This window comes from Argentina silus (assembly GCF_951799395.1).
Source record: "Argentina silus genome assembly, chromosome: X".
NCBI lineage: Eukaryota > Metazoa > Chordata > Actinopteri > Argentiniformes > Argentinidae > Argentina > Argentina silus.
This window is the reverse complement of record NC_139653.1, coordinates 15,270,402-15,292,778: the sequence shown is the minus strand read 5'-3', so window position 1 is coordinate 15,292,778 and position 22,377 is coordinate 15,270,402. Positions and strand designations below refer to the sequence as shown.

General features: G+C 42.3%; 1 protein-coding gene across 1 annotated transcript; it reads left to right on the top strand.

Moving 5' to 3' along the window:
- Positions 1 to 12,003: 12,003 nt before the first annotated feature.
- Positions 12,004 to 22,377, top strand: slc25a16 (solute carrier family 25 member 16). The gene is made up of 10 exons (XM_083695480.1): positions 12,004 to 12,143; positions 15,775 to 15,905; positions 17,473 to 17,565; positions 17,843 to 17,976; positions 18,264 to 18,327; positions 18,580 to 18,701; positions 20,629 to 20,695; positions 20,902 to 21,064; positions 21,273 to 21,341; positions 22,208 to 22,377. The coding sequence occupies exons 2-10, from the start codon at positions 15,809 to 15,811 to the stop codon at positions 22,362 to 22,364; spliced, it is 966 nt and encodes a 321-aa protein (XP_083551606.1). The 5' UTR covers positions 12,004 to 12,143; positions 15,775 to 15,808; the 3' UTR covers positions 22,365 to 22,377.

Below are 22,377 nucleotides of genomic sequence, written 5' to 3'. Positions count from 1 at the left end.
ACGACGTCTGAATCACTACATATTCATCAATATATCATTTTGCATTCAACACCAACATAAGACAACTTACTGTTCAGTGCAACCGTCGAGGCGTGGCTGCTGCCGAGAAGTTGAAAATTGAGATGGAGGCGTTGGGGGCGTTGCTGTGTGACTACCACCAGTGTCAAATAAATGAAAATGAACTCAACGATCTGTTTTAACATTACTCTGTAACATGAACCACTCCAGACAGTGCTATATTAACACAAACGTAGGACAGTTAACACAAACACTGCACATTTAACACCCATGATTTTGCTGTGTATGTACATTTGAGTATAGGCCTTACTTGATTTTCTTCTGTTATAAAATGTCTCCTTTTTAACATGTGCTGTAATGTCTACGTTGATCATAGTCAACCTCTTTGGATCTTGGAAGACTGTTGTAGTCAGGCTTCATTGGTGACAGTTAGGGTCTGCCAATGCTGAACTTATTGGAGGGCTGATACAGCTAAATTGAAAATAAGGTAGAGCCATTTAAAGGCTTGTGCCATTTTCATAACAAAGAGCAGGCATATTTCAATGGTTTGTGTTGTGTCTGAAGATAAACCCTTGAAAAGCTACAGTTGTCAGTCAAGCACTCAATCACCATGAAAACTATAGCTATAACTATAACTATAACACTTTGCTCCAGCAGAGAATCATCACCCGTCTCACTGAAAGCTAAAGGGAAGGAGAAAAGTAAGTCCATTGTTCTTTTGTTGTTGCCTAAGGCTGCCGATAGCCCCGTGCTGACCTCATCTAATAATTGGCTACAGTTATATGCCTAGGGCCTACAGAAATTAAGTGTAAACCCTCAAAGCCATCTGGGTCCAAAAAAACAAAATACTAACCGGGATCCTTAGACGACCCGACTCTGACGTCAGCCCATTGAAGTTGAGATTTGAAACAGTTTAGGGAAGGGTTAAGGTAAGATTTATGTAAGGGTAAATGCTTTGTGGGATGCTTGGGACGGACCAACTATACATATATATATATATATATGTCATTTAACTGACGTTTTTATCCAAAGCGACTTACATTGCAGTGAGTGCATACATTTTTCAGTGTATATGGTCCCAGCAGGAATCAAACCCACAACCTTGTTAACGCCATGCTCTACCAACTGAGCCACAGAGGACCACCAACTCTGACACACCCTGAAATTGAGATTTAAAACAGTTGGTTAAGGTTATGGTTAGGATTACTGTATGCTTAGTTAGTGGGATGCTTGTCTCTGATGTCACACCATTGAAGATGAGATTGGAAACGGTTAGTGTTACAATTGAAGTTAGGATTAGAGTAAGGCCAGGGTAAGAGGTTAAAGTCCCACTTTTCCTCTACCATTTACAAATGTATTATCAGTACTGTTCAGTCCCCTGGGCTTGGGGACCACAGAAAAAAATGCTTCAGCTAAGAGCAGACAGACTTTAGGCCTATGTGCAGCCTTTTATAAGTGAAAAACTCATACCAATGGGCCTAATGTAAAACAAGTTATAAGCCTATGTAGACCCTATACTTTGTTTTTGGGAGAGTATTATACCTGGTTATGTGGTGTTTCTGTTACTGTACTTGAACTGGATATAGCCTATACATAAACTGGATATAGCCTATACCTCTTCCAGAGACTTCCATCCGGCAAAAGGTTCCGGTCAATCAAGACTAAAACATTGCGCCACCTGAACAGTTTCTTCCCCATGGCAGTGGGGCTCACAACCAAGCCCCCTGCCTTTCTCTGACCCCCACCCTGTCACCCAAACAACGCACTGACAGTGTAATTTATAATTATTTAAAATTATTCTAATTTATAGTGTACATGCCCCACAACCATTTCACAAGATGCTTACAAGATGTGCCTACAATATACATTGTTCTGCTGCTCTTTTTTGTAAATTTGTAAAATAGTTGCTATTTGTTTTTTATGTCCACGCACCAACCTCACCAAGTCAATTTCCTGTATGTGCAAATATATTTGGCCAAATAAAAGAATTCAAATTCTGATTCTGATTCTGAAAGGGAGTAGTAGTATGCCGTGAGGGCAGATGCCCCCCACCCCGCATCAGCATTGTGATGCCCTAGGGTCCAATTCTCCCCACTTTCCCCTTAGCCATAGGTTTCAATCAAGTACAAATCCGTGCACCAAGCGATGTTAAGCCCACCTGCAGATCTTAGTCAAGTGCCCAGAAGGGCTGTAGACATGGTTCAGTCCCATCAAGGTTAAAGATCAACCCCATCTAATAATGGTAGAGTAGAGAAATATTGCAAAAAATAAAGCACAGTTATTTTAAGGTGAGGGTTTCAGGTAGGTTCATCACAAGGATCCCACTTAGTACCTACCATTCTGGGTTGCCTGGATCCCTGCTTTGATCCTAGACAGTCAGTTTATGTTAGATGTTACATTTTGATTGAATCCGTCCCACCATCACATATGTTTAACCAGAAATGCAACCAATAGAGAAGGATTTAATTGTCACTTTCCACTGTACCTTCTCTTCATCTAGCGAAATAAACATTCATCAGAACCGGTGAGGCTCAAGGCTGTTTTGTCTGTAACCGTATGCTACAGTAGGATGCTTGTCATAACATGCACTCAATTTTTAATACAATGATTCATCATACCATTTGTCTGAGACCTGTTTTTTAGTGTGTACTTGTTTTATCACCGTATTATTTGTTTGTGGTAATATTTTTGGGCTCTCATGTTGACAGGTTTTGAATAGTCCCCAGCCAGAGCAGACCATTGGGAAAGTGGAATCTACCGTTTTTTGAAAGACAGACGATATCTCACCCTCTATCTACAAAATGAGCTGCGCAAAATATCTGTCCGAGACAAAGCACTGTGCAGGTTTGAAACTCTTTCATGTTGACTCTACAAATGCAGAATATTGTAAATATAAGTTCAAAGTAATGTACTGTATTTGACCCTTGGACACTTGCCCTGTGTCAAGTACAGTATTTGCTGTAATGTCAAGATATCATTTCCCCTTTCTTGGCTTACAGAACGCTGGATAAAAAAAAACAGCTCTGTGGTGGATTGTCATGCGCAGACGTCTGACAAGTTGAGGATGGATACCCAACAATCCACTGGAAGTGACGACAAGGCGTGCTTGGCTAACAAGAGAGACTCTGTTGCCATCACGGTCATTGAGGGTCTATCTGATGCGTAAGGTCTTTTTACTATTCCTTTTAGTTAAGGACAGGTAACATATGACTGATCATCCAGATTTTCCCATTACCATTATTGATATGTTTGGGATAATGCACTAGAACAGTGTTTCATACTGTAAATCAAATTTAAAAAACACGTCTATTTGTTCATCTGCTTTTGCAGGCAGTGGAATGTCATACGGAAGGAAATGCCAAGCAGTGTAAGTTTTTTCATTGGACATGACCCTACCATCGTCAATTTCTTCTCATATTTTCACTGTAACTTTTGAAAAACACTGTTTCAGTGAGATCATTATTTTCTTGTTTTCAGTTGACATTCACGTTGGCTGTAATATTACTGTAATATTAATATTACTGTAATGTAATATTACTACTGTAATATTTGAATTCTGACATCTCTGCCTCTACTTTGGGGTGTCCTACCTAAAAAAAAAGATGACCAAATCAGACCTTATTGAGGTATGCACCACCATTTCATCGTGGGTGAGAGAGGCAGTGAACATGGTTGTGGCGCCTGCACTGTCCCTGACAATGACCATAATGGATGAATGGGACCCTGAGGTCAGCCGCAGCCCAAGCCCCAGGATAAGCCGGACCAGTACAAGCAGCTCACTTGTGCTCTCCCTTTCTCCCTTTCAATGATTGCAAATAGAGCATTTATTTTTGAATGATTTGTCAATGAGCAGAAAATCAGAAGCTCTTTTACAACAAAAGTGTTTTCCGTCTTTGAATTATGAATTCAAATCCCGTCCTGAATTGACTGAATTTAAATTGAATAACACTATTTCATGACAACGCAATCATGTAAACAGAATGTTACTTGGTGTGCGTAAGAGGGGGGTAAATGCCTATCAACTCATAAGAGTGAGTGGAAAAAAAAACTAAGCAAGTAATGACTTGCTGTGATGTCGATAATCATTTAGAATTTTAACCATACTTCTTAAAAAACATGCAAGGCTTACAATATATTCAATGTTGTACTGACCACGTCCGTGTGTAAGCCTACAGTATGCCAAAACATTTATTTCTATGTTATCAGTAGTTAGTTTACAATATTGCATGTTGCTATGTATTTCTTGGTATTTCAGCAGCAGGTCTAAGTCCATTTTGGTGGTTGAGGGAGTACAGAATGAGTTGAACTGCGGATCAAACAGGTCCACTCCAAGTGGGAGTGGAGGCGGACGATGTTGCAAGCCCCTGTGCGAGCCATTAAGAGCCCTGTTGGGAGTGTCGTAAGATTCTCTCTTTACAAACATACAATCTGAGATACGAGGATCAGTCAGTGACTTCATTAACGCCTCAGAAAATAGAGAGAGTCAACACTCAGTTGCAGTACAGAGTTCCTCCATTGCCCTGACATCTGACATCTTTGAGGTTGCAGTAGGCTATATCAATTCTGGCCTCTCTGAAGTCTTGCTGCAAGCAGCAGACAGTTCAACCTTCCAAGTGGTTGAATGCAGCAGCATTCGCGCTGCCAAGGAGATGCTTCACAATGTGTCGCTGAAATTATTCTATGCAGGGAAGGAGCTCCCTGGTGCACTCTTACATTTACAGATGATCATGGCATCAAAACTACCCCCTTTTACAGCACAGCTTATCAGTGCAGTCTTTAACCACATGAACGATCTCTGGTAAGAACGGACAGGATCCTGTTGTAGATGCTCGACTGGTCCTTGTTGCTGTGGCAACCAGAATCCATGAGATGACACTAAATGGAGGTTCAGAAGATACCTTTACGGTGCGTTCAGATGGTGGTGAAACTGTTGGAAGAGAGCTTCCAGTCAACTGTCTGTCAAGTGGCCAAATCAGCGCCATTGCAGGTGACGAGATTGATGACGTTTTCTCAAAAGTATTGAAGGATTTAGGCATGATGTGGGAAAACGTGTTCTTTATTTGAAGGAGAAGACAAACTACTTCTTACTTTTAGCTATTTATTTATATGTCAGAATTCTAGGCTTGTACAAGGACCACTTTTGGAGAAGAAAATCACAGTCAGCAAGCTGTTAATCTGTAACCAACCCTCCAAAAATGGATGCATTCAAACAGTCAAACAAAGTATTTACAGAATACAAAATGATTATGATTGGCTATTTGGTTGGGGAGGAACCGTGGTTTAGACTTGGCATCCCTTGTTGTTCACGGGCTGGTCACACCATTCATCCCAGCTGCGGAGTCAGCACCCTGTAAGAGATAAGACACCTACTCTGGTATGTCCTCCCTAGCCTGTCCTCCCTAGCCTGGTATTATTCCACTGTAGCTCTTTGTGTAAGCGTGTGTTGCAACATCTTTCTTGATGACCTGGCTCAACCTCTCCATGTATTAATCCAACGTACTATGGGACTAATGCTTGATCCATCGCTCATTTATCAACAGGCCATCACATTAGTAAATTTAGCACACTGCAGTAATGTATTTTTATTATAGCAATAATAAACTGTTTTTATAAAAATAATTTCTAACAATGAATAGTCGTGAAACATCGCCGCATGACTCACGCCAGTCCCCGAGCGATATAGACCAGGCCCGCGCAAGCTTGATGGAACTCTACCACTACCCAGACTTGGCTGTGCCTAACTTTCTTCCGCTTGATTCTAAGTTGAGTGAGGAAAAGGAGGCACATGATGGTGAAACCCTGAAGCAATCATACCAGGAGTTTCATGAAATTGCCACAAAGGCGGCAGGCCAGATAATTCAAACTGCCGCCAATGTCATCACCACCCGTCTTGATTCTACAATCTATAGCTTCTATGAAGCGGTGACACCCGAGACAGTGGCTGGTGTAGTGGATGCTGCCATGGATGGTGTGAAGTGTCTAGTGCTTCATCCCGACAAGGATTTCATCAATGCTCTCACAGACCCTACAGTCTTCTGGGAGAGCGTTGAGTTGATTTCCCGAAATCTCCTTCAGACCGTCCAAGGTAAACTCAGGGACCTGTTTATTGCCACACTGCTCCTTTAAGCCAAGGCCACAGTTTACACTGGGAAAGACGTTGGGAGCCAACATGATGTCATTACCAGTGCCAAGGACATCCTCAGTTGCATTTTGAAAAGTGTCAAGGAAGGGTTGCCAACCTGTGACTCCAAGGGGTCCAGGGAGTTTCATGCAAGGCAATATCTGAACTCCATCATACAGAGTCTTGAAGATCTCATCTCTGGAGACCTTGATATCTTTTTTGATTCATCCGAGGACAAAAGTGTCTCAGATGGTTTTGGTGCTGGGAGAAAAAGTGACAGCGGTGCTGTGAACATTATAACCGACGTTAGTCACGTCTCAACACACTTGTTTAATGTTATAATGGAAACCGTTATCAAACCAGATGACTGTGTCAGATCACAGACCCCCGCGTTCACCCGGACGGCTAGAGAAAGTCCTTTCCAAGGATCTTTTTCGGCTGTCTTCCACTGAGCTCCTTGAAAAGGTCCAACTTGTCCTGAACTCCAGCAGATCCAGTGATGATCTACAACTGGCACTCAGTAAGAGCAACTCACAGGTGAATCCTCAGGAACCATGTCCAGTGAAGGAGGAATTCCAAAAACGAATTGTGAAGACCTCAGTTGGGAAGTTGGTGCATCAGTGTTTGGGTTTGAATGCTTCCCATGATGTGGAATCTCATCCCTCTAAAAGCATTGGGCCCTGCTCAACCCAGACTTCACTTCACCCCATCCTGGACATGTCAAATTTCAAAGTGGTTCATCGAAGTGAGGAGAGACCGAGCCTTCTCCCACAGGATCGAAGATCAACAACAGCCCTGATCACCACCGCTATGGTCACAGACATTGTGGAATTTGTCCCAATGACCCGAAACCCCTCAATGGAGTCAACTATTAGGATCATCGAAGGTAAGAGAATAAGGTCACACTTTACATTAAGTAGTTTCCACTATACAGTACCCGTGTAGCAACTATGTACTTGCACTGCATTGTATAGGAATGGAATTGAGCGGTTTATCTTATTACACCAGACTGTTCATTTTTTCCAAACCTGGACTATTCCTTCTTATACTTGTGTTATAACAAAGTCACTCAACTCCACATGCTATGTGTTTACCTAATGAATATGTAACAACATAGTATTAACATTAATTAACTATGTTGTTACTAGTTATTACAATGTTACTACACAATTATAGGGGCAACTGAATAAAGGCTTTGTAAGGCTTTTATAATTAGTTAAGACAGTTTCATTTAAATTGAAATGAATACATGTATTGTTGAAATAATTATCTTAATTAATGTCAATATTTCCCTATCTTTTAAATAGATCTTCCAAGTAAGACCCTACTTGGGGTTTGTGAAGGGCAAGGGGAAGAATGTGACACAACACTTGCAGAAATGGCTGGAAAATCACCTACAACCGAGACAGGAGTGTGGAGGAAGATCGAGTCTTGGTTACAGAGATTTTCCTGTTTCTCTGGACAGTATGAAGACAAACAAGCGAAAAAGATTCCTCAAGAACGCAATGTCAAGTCAAGCCTAGGCGTGACCCCATCAATCTCGACTGGGTCAGAGCAAAGCTTGGTGAAAGCACTTCTCTTGAAGATCCAACTGAAGTCATCTCTCAGTCTGGGCCAGAATGGAATGAGAAAGCCATCAGTTTGGCTAGTTCGGTGGTCACACTGATATCAGAGGCCACTGGAATCCCGAAAGGAGAGGACCCACAACCAGGTCCAGAGCCATCCGAGGAGATGGTTGAGACGGTCTACCAGAAGCTGGTTCAGGAGATTGGATCAGCGACTGAACTATACCATGCAATAAAGGAATGCAGTGCGGAGGTCCCCAGAGCCATTGCCTTTTCCATGGTTAGGGAGATTGGCTCTGATCCTTCAAACAAGTTCCTGGCTGCCCCATATCATCTCCTCTCCGCTGTCCTCCACCCTGGTCATCATAAGAGACAGTCTTTATCTTCCACTTTAAATGCCGGATCAGAGGACATGTTTGGTCATAACATAAGGTATGGTAACCTCTATATTGATGCTAATAACATCCATAAATGCAGATATGGCAAGGGGAAGTCACCTTCCAGAAAAAATGTCCATATACAGTATATTCTGGGTATAATATATTATAGTCCATACACAGGAATATATCATATCCAGAATATTGTATTGATTGCAGCATCTATCTCTTGTGAACGCAAATGATTTCATATTATCAGATGAATCTGTTTTAGCCATTTAGCTTTGTGACTTATCAATGTGTATCAATGTTTTCTCATCTATGCCTGTGTCTCTTTGTAAGAACTCTTCCAAAAGCGAAGTGGGTCCATGGACTGTCTCCATCAAGAATCAAGACCAGAAAAACATCAGTGATGGGCCAAAATCATCTCACACCTCTTTAAAGTCATGTACGTTTTGTATTGTTGTGGGTTGTGCATTGATGTGAGTTTGCATCACAACAGAAGTTAGTTATGCTCATGACAAGTTATACTCATATCTCAAGTCACTAAAATGCTCCATCACCTTGTCAGTTGTCAGCAGTTGATCTAACTGCTGTTATTTTTAAGCTTGTAATTGTTATGTGTGGTCACCTGTGAGCCAGCTGTGGAATGAGTCTGCACTAACTACTGTATTTCTGACTACTGTAGCACTGCCGGGTGTCTCTTCAGCCAGCCCTCCTCCATTGCCAACCCCTCCAGAGCTTGGAGAAAGCTCCTCAACTGGCACCACCCCAAAACAGAAGTCCAGCAAAGTCTTGGTTTTAACTCGGCTGGCCAATACTATCACAGCCAAAGTGGCTCATTGGGTGAAGTCGTAGTGCTTCTGAAACAAATTAATTCCATATAAACATGGTCTTGCATCTGATTACTTTGCTCCATTGTTTGTTTTCACTTGTAGGCAGCCATACAATTAATTTAGTTGTTCATCAAGGATAGTACTGACAATTAACTAATACATTCTTGTCTGTGTACTCTTGGCTGGTTTCCTGGATACAGATACAGCTACATCTTTAGTAAAAAGCATCTCCAATGGGGAGTCTCCATAGAAAGCTTAGAGATTTTAGTTTGGGCTTTGTGTCAGGGGTAATGGGCCCTATAACAGTTGGATCATGGCCTGTGGTCTATTCCTGTCTACTCTCTGTGGATTACTGCAAGTAAAGTGGTTTTGCCTTTCAACTGCATTCATTCGTCTGTTCTCCTCTCTGTGCCTGGGTCCTACCCCACACATTTTGCAATAGGAATGAAAATGATTTCAGGCAAATTCGAGTACAGTTCAAAAAGTATGAACGGTATGAAAACGTTTTTTTCAAGTAAGTCAAGTTGCAGAAGTCTGGGCATTTAAAAGTTGATTTGAAGTTTATAGCTTAAGCCATTGGTCGGCAAACTTTTTGGCTCAAGGGCCATATAGAACTTTCAAAATGAGGCTGCGGGCTACAAATTGTTACAGTAACGTTGAATGCCATTCTTATCCATTTATTCATGAACATGTAGGCCTGTGGCAGTGACAGTGGATTGGTGAACTTATGTCTCACTGTAAACACCACAATAAAGTAAAATGTATTGGCCACAAAGAGTACCCCATTACATGACACATGAGAAGTATTTGTATTTCAATGCTTTGATACTCATGGTGGAGACTAAAGGTCTGTACATAAAGTAGATTGCTGCACAAAAGGATATCTATGGGCCATAAATTGAATGTTTTCAGTGAGTACAATAATGATTTGTATTGATATCCATCAAGACCAGTAGTAGGCCTATGGAAGCAGATTGCTGAAAGGTGTTCACACTGTAAACACCACAGGCCAGTAATTAAATGCCGGTTGATGCACAGAATATGGGCCATAGTAAGAGTAACGTTAGGCTGCAGTAACATGAAGCACAGGCTTTTTTTGAATTTTCACACCACTATTGTACAGTTGAATCCTGACAGCACAGTATGTCCATATACAGTATGATATATATTTCTACCTTAGTGTGAACAATGCAGTTGCTTGCCCCTCCTAGCAAGAGCATCAAAGTCTGGTGGAATTCTTGACGTAGAGATCCGCAGTATAGACGACAGATGGTGGTCCGTTTACCGTGATCTGTGACGGGATTTGTTATAGTTCATCACAGAGAATGTTTGTTCGCAAACATATGTGAAGCCGTCCGCTTTATTGCTCAATTTTGTAGCCAGCTCCTCATCAATTGCCTCCACACGCAGGGTGACAGTTCAGCGGGATAAACTCAAGCTTTCAAAATGTTTTTGCTCTCTGGGGAAATTATGATAGCAGTCTCTACCATGCATTCTTTTAAAAACTCCCCTTCAGAGAAAGATTTGTGAGTTAATACATAACTTGCCTTGGTAGTGGATTCTTGAACGGACTGTCGTATAAAAATGTTCTGTCGACTTTGCAAGTTCGTGACAAGCGTTGTAGTTTTACTTGCCCTTTCCTGAGGAGATAGGTTGCTAGTGTAGTTAGCATGCTTGCTTGAAAAGTGGCGACTGATATTGTGTTCCATGAATACAGCAATACTGCCCTGGCATATTAAACATACAGCCTTTGATCAAACATTAGTGCCGAAATAGTCTATTCATTTTTGAAAACTCGGCATTCAACGTCCACTTTTCTCTTTTTTGCCCCACTCATTTTTTAGCCATTAACTGTCAGCGCGCCACCGATACACTTGACTGACAGTTAGTTGCATAGCAAGCAGCGCCATCTACTGTATATCTGTTATAGAGCAGGGGGAAACTATATTTATTGACACGGACATATGCAGTGATCAAAACATATTTTAACGTTGAGGGAGGGTTCGCGGGCCAGACTAAAGTACATCGCGGGCCAGGACCGTACTTTACATACAGCACATTGCCTACAGACAGATATTTTCCTCTCTGATTCTCAAACATGTCGCCAGGAAAGATAAAGATAAAAACAAAAAGAACATAAATGCAACCCATAATGATTGGGAGTTAACAAATCTCGCCTAAGGCCCTTTAAAACTAAGCGTTTTTTTAACATGTCTTGACACAAAATCGCTGTATGTGTACGCTGACTTTGCTGACGCTGGTGTGGTGGGCGTGGTTTGAACCCAGGTCTTCAACGTAATAGACACAAGCATCTACCATTCGCTCGGGAATTTATTCAAGGTCCAAGGGTAACAATTTACATTTTACACGTCTCATGCAGGATTACTTTACCTCATCACGAGAGCGTGAATCCAAATCATCTCCTCTACAGTTGCAGAGGACTTAACTGATTGCATCTGTAATCGTATGTCATTCAAGTCAAATATAATGATTACTTTTGGTGTTTAATTGACAAGTAAACCGTGGCGGTAACATCAATGTAATGTTGTGAATTAAATATTCAAGATATATAATCCGCTTGGAATGCAAAGGTCACATGTAAGTAATCCATCATCAATGAAGGTCTGCTTTAGCCTATCTCTTAAACCACAATTAGGGCGAACACTATCTGAAAAGGGAACATGACCATGTTTATTTCTAGCCTGCTGCAATATGTAGCCAAAATAACCTATGCCTCTCGTGAACTGGAAATACATTTGTAAACATGAACAGGGTTGTACCACACAGTAGCCTATCAGAATTTGCCCATAGGCTAGCAGAGCGCTATGCACAACAGCGGGGCCACCCCATAGGCTACGTTAGTGGTGGCACATTGGATCATGCATATATTTGGATCGCAGATTTACAGCATATTTCAAACAGGCCGTCAAAAAGCTTATGATTCAACTCGCATCCATTCTAGTCTATGATTGATCATTATTAGGCTGCCGACCTTTTATTACTGTCACTTTTTTCCCCCTAAGTGACGTCATTCATATGCGACGGTACGACGCATATCTCTCTGAGCAAGCCGATGCGATGCTGGATGAAGGACAAGAAAATGGTTGGGAATCCTGAAAAGACACGTGCCTTGATATAAACATTGAACTTTGGTTTACACATGACACGGAGAAATAGCGATCGACAACTGAACTGTCTGTTTTCTCTGCGCTAGATTGCTTGCTAGGTAAGCCACCTGGATTTGTTTACCTGTCAAACCCTATCTGTAAAAAGAAGCGACTGAGGAGGTGTCTCGAGCTAGCTAGTACAGTGCAAAAACGTTCTGACGGGCAGTTGACCTTGCAGTGCCGATGCTAATAGGAGTTAACGTTAGCATTGCACCAAGAGCCGCCTGACCTATCAGTGAATTGTTAACAGTACTGTCTAATTGAGATTGATCTTGTACAATAGCCAATCAGTTAAGTTAGCAAGCTAATGATGCTAGTTTTTGTTGACAAGCAGTTGACTTTATTATTACAGACATCATAGCCCTACATGGCACCAGTTCTATAAGAGCCATAGGCTACTATTTCAGATAAATCCATAAAAAACAGCATGAATATGAGTTCCATATGTAGGCATACATTATAACATTATCAATATCCCCTACCCTGTTAGGGCTACTCACCAGAAACAACATTGGGCCTAGTTGTAAAGGAATATTGTGTGTCGCTATTTTAAAGAGGCAAATTTCTCAATGACCCTTGTCTTGAAGCTGGGAATGTCCAGCATAAGTCTCTTTTCCATGGAGATCATGGCAAGTGCGTTAAGAAGGTCCTGGGACATTGAATTTCTCAGGAATGTTTTAATACGTTTCAATGTAGAGAAACACCTCTCAGCTTCAGTAGTGCTCATCGGGGTCGTGATATGGATCTGTAGAAATGTCACTGTCTCAGAGAAGGTGATCTGCAGGTTGTTTTTCAACATAAAGTGGAGGAGAGTCACAGCAGGCATGAAACTCTTCCCTCATGTAGAGGGACAGTTCTGTGTGCAGTTTGTTCTTGTTGATCATCGGATAGGCCTCGATTGTGCTGTTGAGTGCTGTGTCAGGGAAGTGCTATTTATGATTGCGAAACAAATCGCTCTGCAATAGGGTAGCACTTTCAAGGTGGTTTGTAAATGAAAAGCGCTCCTTGGCATGGGCTAAGATAGTGTCGCAAACCTCAGACCATTCCGCAGAATGTCCCCAGATCAGGGAGGTGGAGGCCGTTTGGAGAGATGCTGCGCACAGGTCTGACACAAAGCTTTTGATTGCTCCTTGAACATACATACTATGTTTCTCCCCTGTAGTTGTTGGAACAAAATATCTATGTGAGGCATCAAGTGGTGAAACAAGTCCAAGAACACCCAGTCCTCCAACAGCCGCAGAAATCCCCCGGCCTCACGCTCAGTGGTGGGATCGAGGTCATTGCTGTCCTGGATGGTTTGGAAACACTGAATCAGATCATTCTTGTGTTCCTAAACTGTGTTCACAGCTCGTGAGTGGAAATTCCACCTTGTCTGACCCCCTAGTCTGTGCGCCACGACTTTATCAAGGACATCAGTCCTCTTGGGGGACCAGGAAAAAATGGCTAGAAAGACTGTGTTCTTACCTGCCTCTACAGTTTACTCCCGCATGACTCCCAACATGCAGTCCATCAGTTTACATTGGATGTGCCCTTAAACACAGTTGCTGTATCCAAATGCTGCTTCAACACACTGTCCAGAGTGGCAGCAAAATTCACAAGTCCTTTAAAGATCCCAGGGTTGGCAGAGCTGTCGCTTTCATCATGCCCACGCAGTGGAAGCTCAAAAGCGGCAAAACATTTTACAGTCAACCTTTTACAGTCACTGCTGTTGTTGTCCAGGTCGTCTTGTGAAGGTGTGAAAAAGTAAAGACTAAAAACTGAATGTCGCTGTGTACATCCACATAATTGGGTAAATCCGCTTTTAGTTATGATGCACCAAGTTATGGAACAATCTACAGAAACAAAATTAGTTGGAAGTTCTGGTGCCGCTTGGGCAATTTAGGGTGTTAATTGAGGACCTCCTTGGTGAAAGATGTAATTGTTCCTTCTAATATTGTGGTTTTATATGATGTATTGAACTGTGTTGTATTTTTTGTGTTGTTTTGTTATTGTGTAAATATTGTGGACAGGGTGCACCTGTAAAAGAGGCCATGGTCTCAGTGTGTTTCCCCTGTATAAATAAAGCTTAAATAAAATAAATGAAAAAATAGCCAAGGTTTTTTCTCATACCAGCTCGGGGCAAACCTCCTGATGTATGCTTTGCCGCAATCTACCGAGAGCTGTTGAATATTCACATTCGGCTGACCTGGACCCAACTGCTTCAAAATCAGTTTTCCCATTTGAAAGTCCTCCTTTCAAATGGGGTTTGCAGTAATGCCTCCACAGTATTAAGGGCTAGTGGTGCTTCCTGGTGAACCAGGAGTTTTGCACAGCGCCATCTGTGTTGTAAATGATAACTACACCATGGGGCGTATTTTTCACCACCCCAAGAGTCTCAAACGGCGCCGCTAAAACGCTAGGCTAATCACAAGGAGTATTGGGATCGCTCTCAATGTGACACCGAGGGGCTGCTTTGCAGGCGCCCTCGGCAGACATAAAACAGACAACAGGCTGTGTTTTTAATAAACCATCTCAATTTTGTTTTATCTTAATTCACTAGTTTATGTGGAAATCAAGCATGTATTTCATATTCACACAACACAATTCAGAAATAATGTATTAATTAGAACAAATCTGCGGTGGCGCCCCAACACTCCTAGTGGACAAAACGCAGTTGGTAGGTAGGCCTACTACTTACAAGTAGATATCTAACAACTTAAACCAACAAACAACCAGCTATTTTTTAGTTTTACGCGATTTTAGTTGATATTTTAGTTGATATTAAGATCAAACTGTGTGGGGTGTTAGATTAAATACTTTCCAGCGATCTAACGCGTTAAGAAATTTATCTGATTCTCATCATTTCTAAATTGATTTAAAGGCTATTAAAGGGTCTGGAAAGTCGACATTAAATGGTTCCAATTGTGTTTTGTGTCAAAGTTGAGTATCATGTTGAACTTCCACCAACATTTTAACCCCAAAAAAGTATGATAAAACACAGCTTCTTCTTAGGCTCAACTCTCTGGTCACAGTCCTCAGGGCTGTATTTTGATTGACAGCTCCCTTTCAAAGCCTGCTACATTGCACAAACAAACAAACAAACTCACATGGCTAGCTACAGATGGCGCTAACAGGGAGAGTCGGTCTCTTTCAGCCATATATTCATTAACCTTCTGACTTCGAAGAAGAGGCAGAGGTCCCAACACAACGAAACATGCCTTCTGCACAAATTACCGAATGGTGAGTTTAGCCTGTTTACCAGAATCTGGTCCAGGTACACCATAGCCTAGCAGAGGGAGTTGTGATGCTATGATTAGCTAAATAATGTTAACTAGTGCAGTAGTATTATGTTTGATTAAAAAATGTTTCGAATGTAGATAGCTTGCTGGGTTATCATACATGACATTAATCTATTAGATGTGCTTATAGTTCTGTCCTTTAATTACATCCAGGGACGACACAAACACGGGATGACGGCATGCTAACTAGCTAGTTGAATGGAGAGAAGAGCAGCTGAAAGAGAGGGATAGAGAAGTTAGAATAAGAAAGCATTTTCATAATTAAATGATTTACTGGCCCAGTGGGCCACTGGCTTGGAGTATCCACTGGCCCCCCTTGCCGGGCCAGTGGCATTGTCAAGCCCTGGTGCTGTTCTTGATAATGTTGTGTGGCTGAGAATGTAACCAGGTTTTTTCTGTCTCCACCCTGCAGATATGGATGTACTTGAGTCCTGAACACACACAGCATGGCAACGGAGGCAACAGTCCCCACCCCAGGTCGGCCTCCGATCCCCAATCCCGTTCAGAGGGACTATTACTGGGTCCGCTCCTTTGTAGCTGGAGGTAGGACCAGCTCTTCCTCATCACACACAAGTGGGCTTTGGTACTGGAGAACCTTAATTCTAATACCTGATTTTAGCTAATTCAGCAGACCTTCCCGGAGAGCCACAGTTAGGCATATAAAGTTTGACAAATTCAGTCAGAGATTTAGAGGGTACACAAGCACAATTGCACCTAAAGTTAAAGAACAACAGTATCCTGGATAGAATCCTATTTAGAATGTAGAATTATCATGGACAGTTTGGTGCCGATATGGAAGATGGCTAGTTTATGTTTATACAAATACAGATAGAGTTTCTAGAGAAGCCACAGAAGGGTCAAAGGTCTTTTTTGCTGTAATTATATTGCTTTATTACCCAGCTGTTAGCTGTAGCCAAGAGTCAAGACAGTTGTCTAATTCGAATTAGATGTTGGAAAATATTAGAACAACCCCATGCTGTGTAATTCATGAGTGAGGCCTCATTAGGGGTCTAAGCAGCGAAGCAGGGCTATTATTATTAATCTTCTTCTGTAACTGTTTGTTACAGTTACAGTTAAAGCGTGTGGTTGCAACTTTCCATGATGGCAGAGAACTATAGGCCACAACCTGCCATGCAATGTCATGTCAGTTGGCCACAAGGTAGCACTATACCATGCAATTGAATATTGCACGTTTTGGCAAAGGCCATGCCTCTCACCCTGTATGACTGAGAATTCAATAATTTGGTACAAATGTCTGTTTCTTCACAAGGAACACATTTGCCTCAAGGACCTATTTACTTCCGCCATGATGGATTTTCCACCAAATAGAATTTTGTGAAAAACACTCGACATCTCCTCTACCACACTGTCTATACAGCATCTATGGACCAAGGTATATAAACATAACATATTTTTGCCAAGCAACCTAAACAGCATAGTCACTCTGAACCAATGAACTTTGATGAGGGAGTGTCCTATTATTTACATGCTTAGAAATCAGACATGGTGGGGTGCATCACTACCAAACTTGGCAAACATATGTTTAACACACTCTAATGTGCAGTCATATTCTGATCTGTCACATGGTGGTGCTATTACAAGCACATATTTATATCCTTGATCTGGTTGACTTAGTGTCATGAAATTTGGCTCAGATGGTCAGGGGTATGAGTTCACCTGACCCCTAGAGTGTATGGTTGTGTTTGACCACAGGGTGGCGCTATTCTGAGTTTTGGCTTATAGTTTATATATCATGTATACCACATTTAATTTTTTTGCAGACCTGCAAAGCGGCTTTAGAGGAGAATATATTTAAAGTGTACTATAACATTGAAAACACCACAGAATATATGATGAGCATTTCTCAGACTTTTCAAAATGACTGGAAATACTAACTCGAAACAAGTCCTGGTAATTTTTTCCATGTGTTCTATTGGTGCCCCTTGAAATATGTGGTGTGATACTGTGCCATAGCTTGGACCCTGGGCATGGCTGCTCGCAGCTATATTTCTTATTAAAGTTGATGGTGAGCCTTGTAGTACCTCTTCTTCTTATGAGAGGCAAGCTCAGGGATGTTGATGTTAATTGTGTCACCGTCTGGTTTCTTTAGGTGTAGCAGGATGCTGTGCCAAATCCACCATTGCTCCCCTGGACAGAGTCAAGATTTTACTTCAAGCCCACAACCCCCACTACAAAGACCTAGGTAAGGGGGACTGCTGACAACAATGGCCCTAATATTACCATTCCCCACCAAATGACTGCCTGAAAGTGAATTATAATAAGTGCTAATCAGTGTAACATGCAACATGCAGTGATACCGTAGTTAAAATAGAAGTAACTAGTAACCTAGTCCTGTTTGTGCAAGAAAATGATTCCCTTGTAATTACACTGGTTTAAAGCCTATGTAAGGCCTAGGCCTTTGTTGCCAAATCTGAATCTTTTACCATTTTATACCATTTTATCTCTCTTCTCTCTGGCAGGAGTGGTTGCCACTCTTCGTGCCGTGCCAAAGAAAGAGGGCTACTTGGGTCTGTACAAAGGCAATGGGGCCATGATGGTTAGGATATTCCCCTATGGAGCCATCCAGTTCATGGCCTTTGACAACTACAAAAAGGTAGGTTCTCACCTCCGGAATGGTCTTCGTCCTTCTGGTGCAGTGTACTAGCTATCACACAAGGCAGCTGGTTAGGAGAACTTTAATGAAGTGAGTATTAGTTGTTAGTACCAAACTTACAGGCCTATATGTAAATTATTTTTGAAATGATGTAGATCCAGATTGGTTGGACTTCTTGCAATATTCTTTTGCAGTCACAATACCCACCAAACACAGTGCTGTTGTGCCATTAAATTGATGGTTTGACTATTTCTACCAATAGCTGATGCATTACTTGTCATTTCCAGTGGCTCAGTAAACAGTTGGGCATCTCTGGACACATCCACCGGCTCATGGCAGGATCCATGGCAGGTAATCTCTCACACTGATGTAGCCTACTGTTATTTGCTTTGGTGCCACCCTCGTCAGATGCAGCTTGCTTACAGTACTTGTTAACCACACCCTAGCTTGAGAAGAAAAGGTTATTCCCACACTCCGCACAATATGGAAATGTATTTTTTTATATGGGTTATTTTATTTAGAACCTGTTTTGTTATGGTACAATGTCCTCACTCCTGCCAGCCCCTGACAGTTCTACTATCTGTATATGTTGTGTGTTATCAGGAATGACTGCAGTAATTTGCACTTACCCTCTTGATGTGATCAGAGCCCGGCTGGCGTTTCAGGTAAAAGGAGACCATCGCTATACCGGCATCGGCAACGCCTTCCAGACCATCTACCTAAAGGTACTGTATGTGTTACCACCTGGTATTGATTTGTTTGTGAGTGCAAAGCCAATGCATATACCTGGCACAAAACCCAAAAGCTAAAACAGTGACAGTCCACCCAACTGACACACTGATTAGACTGCGACAGAAAGCTTTTTTTAATAAAACACAGAAGTGTGGAAACACTATCGAAAAAAGACACAAAGTGCCCTTGTTTCAGATAGGAAGAGATACTACTCCGATAATGTTGCTCGGCTAAAGTTTGCCAACCCCAAGCGATGGCACCAAGAGGTCATGGCTGATGTGAAGAGAGTAGAGGGAGTGATTTGTGTACTTGGGGTAGAATCTGAAGATAATGAGACAATCACAAACATCATAAACAGATTTCATCTGCCCTGCCACCACTCAGCACCACACAGCTCCCATCTTTCCCCCCTTCCCCTCACAAGCTACCCACCCTCCCAGTGTGGGATGTCTACAAAAGCCTCCAGGCTGTCAAGGTCAGCAAAGCACGTGGCCCGGATCAAATCCTCCAGAAACTGTTGAAGGAGTTTGCCTGCATGATCAGTTGTCCACTATGCCATGTTCTTATCTCCTCTTTCATGGAGGGCCTAGTCCCAAAACAGTGGAAAGAGACAGTGGTTATCCCCATCCCCAAAACGCACACGTAGAGCACTTGGCAAAGATTGCAGAAGACATCGACCCCAGACAGTTTGGGAGTCTGAAAGGCTGGTCAACGACCCATGCCCTTGTCAGCCTATTAGACTATGTTCAAAAACAGACAAACTTGGCTCTGTCTGCTCATTGGTAGCTACGGGTTAACCACAAGACTGTTATCAACACTGTTATCTTGACCATGGGAGTGAGGCCTGAACTAGTCCCTCTGTGATTTCATCTCTGATTGAAGACAACGGGTACGCTACCATGGTGCCTAACCTCTCATGTGGTGTGGCCCAAGGAACTCTCCTCGGCCCTGTCTTATTCCTCTCCCTGATCAATGACACTGCGCATGTAGCTTCCATCCTGGTGTGGAAGTATGTCGATAACATCAACCTGCTGGAATCTAAAGTGGCAGCAGCCATCGACAATGCAGGAGAAGCTGAATGAGCTAAACACCTGCTTCACCAATGATGACATGCTCCTCAACAAAAAGAAATGTGTTGCCATGCACATAACATTCACCAAAAATCCACCCAGGCACCATCTTTCTCCGTCAATAACATCCCCCTATCAGTGCTGTCAATAATCAAAGTCCATCATTCAACAACACCTCAGAGTATTCAGTCCCTACCTGACAGGCTAAAAGAGGGCCTACTGCATAACCCTTGGAGCATCCTACACCAGCTATCCGGAAGCCCTCGATGCCCTGGGAATCCCATCCTTTGAGAGGAGGCGTGAGCAGATATGCTTCTAATATGCTCTTTCCCTGCAATACTCAGTTTGCAGACTGTCTACCCCGAGCCAGAAATGAAATATCTGGACGCACCATCCGCAACAGCCACAAACTAAACACTCCCCTCGCAAGAACCGGCTGCTATCAGAACTCTCCCATCCCTTATTTCACCAAACTCATCAACACACACACCCTTAGTCCTACTGCTTATCCTTTGGACATTTACATTTACAAGCCACCAAGTACGACTCCTATCGACTGAGGGTAAAAACACTCTGTGTTGCACTTGAGCTTTCTTGTTCTTAACTTTGTACTCACCTATATTATAGTTTTATAGAAAATTGTAAATGTTGTTTCTATGTATGTATTTTGGTGTGACATTTCAGTCCACGACTACAAAGCAATAATAAAACTACTACTACTAGCCTCTAGTCTAGGGGTGACTCATGCAAGGTTGCAAATCATTGGAGGCTGTGACTTGGTGAGGTACTGTCATTCCATGCATTTGGGAAACATTTTTCTGAGTGTAGTTTCTGTTGCCTCTTTTTAAAGGAAGGGGGTGTCTCTGGGTTCTACAGGGGACTGACCCCAACATTAATTGGCATGGCCCCATATGCAGGTGAGGTATAATATAGATTCAGGTTCAGGGGTCAAATGGCCTGTTCATAAAAGATGTGGTTTTTCTCCTGTGCAAGGAGATGTACCATTAGATATGGAGCAGAAAGACTTGACTCTCCGGCACAAGAGAGTGATTTGATGAGTTAATTTAGTTGTATACTGCCATTCAAAATGTGGAGAGATTGATCTCTTTCCCTCTCCCTCCAGGCTTCTCGTTCTTCACTTTCGGCACTCTGAAGAGTCTGGGTCTGACCCACTTCCCTGAGCTGCTGGGCCGGCCCTCCTCGGACAACCCAGAGGTTCTGGTACTGAAGACGCACATCAACCTGCTGTGTGGAGGGGTGGCCGGAGCCATCGCTCAGACCATATCGTAAGTCCCTCAATCCCCATTGATTACATGTAGATGGTTTGCTGCAATTACTTCGACTTTGATTCATTAGTTGGTTGATTGGCAGGGGGAATAATTGATGGATTGGTTTGGTTGTTTGATTGATTGTCACATCATCATAAGGTATTTTATATGTCATGGTGGAGGCCATCATTTGTAGTTGATCTGTGGTTTATCTCTTCTCCCATAGTTACCCCCTGGATGTGGCCAGAAGGAGGATGCAGTTAGGAGTAGTGCTACCTGACTCGGACAAATGTCTGTAAGTGACATTTCCTCTTCCTCTCCAAATCCAATACTCCATAGGTGTTCAGCTCTGCTCCTATGGCCAGTCCTACGTGTATTAGCCCCTAACATAACTGTCTGGTAGATCTGAAAGGATAGGGCATGTGTAAGCATTATGGTCAATATTTCCAATTTGGTTGAATCTCAAAATATTGACTTCTCCCAGTTAATCCTCTCGGATAATTTACAAGTGTTAAAGGCTAAGGTTTGATTTGGGACGAGACACTGGCGTTCTCATGAGTGCAGAGTAGACAGTCACAAGCAGTGTTCTAGGGAGCTACAGCCGTATACCATGCATGACTTCTAAAGTTCACCTCATATTCTGCAAATATAAATGCTACACCACCTGGCAGTGTAAATCTATTTATAATTTGCCCTCATAATGTTGATTGAGGAGAGGCAGGGTAGGAATAGCCTCCACACTTACTCAACAGTCCTACCCTTTTATACTCAATGGCACAATGAGAGACATCTGGCTATGGCACCTGTCTGTGTCTCTATTAGCTGGCTCTATTATTGCTGTAAAAAAAAAAGAAAAAGAATAGACTTGCATTCAGGCTTCCTTTTCAATCACATATTTAACACATATTTGAAGTGAAGCTCTATCTGCTCTATTTCAGTTTGTATTTACCTCAAATTTACTTAGAAATGTTATGTTTTATATGTTCTGTACTTATGCCAACACAGTTGGTAATTTCATTGTGTGCACATAGTGGTGCTAGTTTCCATGACTCCCAGGAACATTGCAATTATGCAATGATTATGTAATTACCCTGCAATTACTTACTGAATAGTAGATTGTGAAATAAAGCATCACCCTTTCTTCTTTTCTTCCTGAAACAGTACTCTGAACAAGACTCTAAAGTATGTGTACCATCAATATGGGGTGAAGAAGGGGCTGTACAGAGGCCTTTCACTCAACTACATCCGTTGTATCCCCTCCCAGGCTGTGGCCTTCACAACCTATGAGTTCATGAAGCAGGTTCTCCACCTCAACTAGCAGCCCCCTCCAC